Below are 2,605 nucleotides of genomic sequence, written 5' to 3' on the forward strand. Positions count from 1 at the left end.
TCATCCTCGCTCGAACTCGTCGGGGTCCTTTGCGAAACCACAGTCGAAAAGACAGATCCGCAAGCAAGCAGAACAGCTACAGCTACTAGGCAAATGTAGCGGCACATTGCAAAGCAAGTCTTGGAAAGTATTGCTTGAAAATTGGAAACTGAAAAATATATACCCGGACCAACAGATTCCAGAGTATTTTCTGTACCGGGCGAAAACGTTTACAGGCGGGTCATCCAATCTACTCCACTCTTCTGCTGCACCATGTAGCTTTTGCCGTCGTGACGCTCAAGGTACACACCTTTCTCCTCCAATCTGCCGTAACTCATGATGTTGTCGGCTAAGTTCTCAGCGTAATGAACATCCGAAATGTCCACCACGACTTCTCGTCCATCCACGATCGTCTTGAGCTCCACAGAGCCTTTCTTGATTACCCTTATGTTCTCACCATTCGCCGCTCTGTATTGATCGTCACAGTCCACTGCGTTCTTCAACAGCTCTACGGTCTTGACTAGATGCACGCTGGATCCACTATCCAAGATCCACGCGTGTGTGTCGGTGTTCGTGCCCGTCCCGACAGCTAGCGAGACCTTGATCTCTTTGGCACCGTTATTCTTCTTCGCTGGACAATTTCTTGCAATATGTCCAATCTCGTTGCAGTTGTAGCATCTGCGAGTGTCAGTATCGTCTACGCGTGAGACGGTTTCCTGTCCTCGTTCACCGTGGACACCTCGGTTACTACCATGGAACCGACCATGTTCTCTGTTGCCGCGGCCTCCTTGACTACGAGATCGTTCGTACTTGCCCATGCTTGCCTCGTACTCAATCGCAAAAGCCACTAACTCCGTAGCTTGCTGCAAGTGATCCATGCGCTGTGAGTTCAGCCTTGTGAGCATGGCACTCTGCAAGTAACCCGGTGCGGACTTACACAAACACTGTATCACGTGTAGATCCGAACACCCCGACCTTTCAGCTACGTACGTCAAGTACTGAAAGTGCTCCGCCCACGTCCTTTCGCGCAGTTTCTCTGCCGTCATCAACTGCAATCCCTTGGATGCAGTGATCGTCGTCATGTACGGTACTAACATTCTATTCATCACATGTTCCAGTGTCGGCGACTCCGCCGTCCAGAGTGGAAGCATCCTCTCGAAGTACACCAGTGCAGATCCATCCATCTTGCCGTTCAAGGCAAGGATGCGGAATTCCTCCGACCAGTCACCACCGCTCATCTGCTGAGCTGCAGCCAGTCGCTGCAAGAATCGCAGTCCCCAAGTCTTGAAATCCGCACCAAGGCCAGGATACACCTCCTTGCCCGCGAACTTCGCGAAGCCCGGCCAGTCCAGGTCGCGTGGCTTCGGCACCTTGAGTCCGAAGTTTGGTGGCGGCACAAACTGCTCTGCCATGGGTGCGGCCATCCGCTGTTGCATACTCGTCGCGTTCTCCGTCGGTGGCGTCGGCATCTCTGGAGCTGGCGTCGTCTGCGTCGGCGTCCTCATCGACGCATCGAGAGATCCTACTCTCATCCGCCGTGCTCGAGCCTTGATGAAATCAGTAAACGCGCTCGACTCTCCGTACTTGTGTTCGAAGGATGGCATGTCCGTGCGGTGCTGCAGCTGCTTTTGAAGCTCCGCTTGGTCAGCCATAAACTTGGCCTGTTGTTTGGCCATGCCTTCAATGAGACCTTCAAGCTTATCTAGTCGCTCAGAACTTGCGCTAGAGTTCCGGCTTCCCCTTCCTGGAGCATCGGACGCACCTGACTTTGCACCCACGCGGGCAAGTACAAACCGCGGGGTAAAGGCAAGCGGCCACGTCGGGAAATACGATCGACTGAGTGCGGTGCACAGGTATGTAGTCATTTATATTTGGGCACAGTTGGGCTAAATACTATCGAGTTGGGCACAGATGGGTGAATTCCCATCGAGTCGGGTTCAGATGGGACACCTGCAACTGGATGTGCTGTAATGCCTTTCGTAATACTGACAAAATATATGTTCTTCCTTCAGATAAACGCTTGTGTCCGTGTCGTCAATGGTAGCACAAACGACCCTGTGTTCGCGTTATGCGTCACTACTGCCAAACTGCAGCATAACCATCCCCTGACTCGTTCCAGCTACGAGCACTACTCGTCGGTCCGAACGGCACTTGCTCCTTCCATGGTGAAGACGGTTGATGTTTTGCGCAAGGCGAAGGCAAAGAAGAAAAATATTCTGCAGTTTGTCCTTGAAAATTCAGACTGTAACATGAAAATTCGCGACGTCCACAACCTCATTCAGCGCCTAAAGGATCAAGAGCGTGAAGGAACGACGAGCAAACAGAGACTGAAGACGTGGATGCAAGAATTTGGGGATGAGCCTGGTAATGTGGAATCATATTGATTATGAACATGTGGTGTAGTGATTTCTCCGTGGTTGCGGATTATCACCCGTCGACAAAGACGTGACACCGCCCAAGTTGTTCAAGCGACGAACTCTCGGTCGGGTGATGTACGGAGACGCCAAGGTGCAAGGGACTCGACGGCGTCACCTCCGAGTTTTCAACAAATATCGGATACGGCCCTATGTCACTGAATCCAGGCTGTCCTTATTATTAATAATGGACTGGCCGGATTCGCATTCAG

The 2,605-nt window shown here is 52.0% G+C and overlaps 1 protein-coding gene across 1 annotated transcript; it reads right to left on the minus strand.

Moving 5' to 3' along the window:
* Positions 1 to 209: 209 nt before the first annotated feature.
* Positions 210 to 1,217, minus strand: PITG_22277 (uncharacterized protein; the record flags this gene model as incomplete). The annotated part of the gene is made up of 3 exons (XM_002909854.1): positions 210 to 485; positions 579 to 999; positions 1,066 to 1,217. The coding sequence occupies 3 exons, from the start codon at positions 1,215 to 1,217 to the stop codon at positions 210 to 212; spliced, it is 849 nt and encodes a 282-aa protein (XP_002909900.1).
* Between the last annotated feature and the right edge of the window lie 1,388 nt (positions 1,218 to 2,605).

Source organism: Phytophthora infestans, genomic scaffold, assembly GCF_000142945.1.
Source record: "Phytophthora infestans T30-4 supercont1.2128 genomic scaffold, whole genome shotgun sequence".
Classification (NCBI taxonomy): domain Eukaryota; phylum Oomycota; class Peronosporomycetes; order Peronosporales; family Peronosporaceae; genus Phytophthora; species Phytophthora infestans.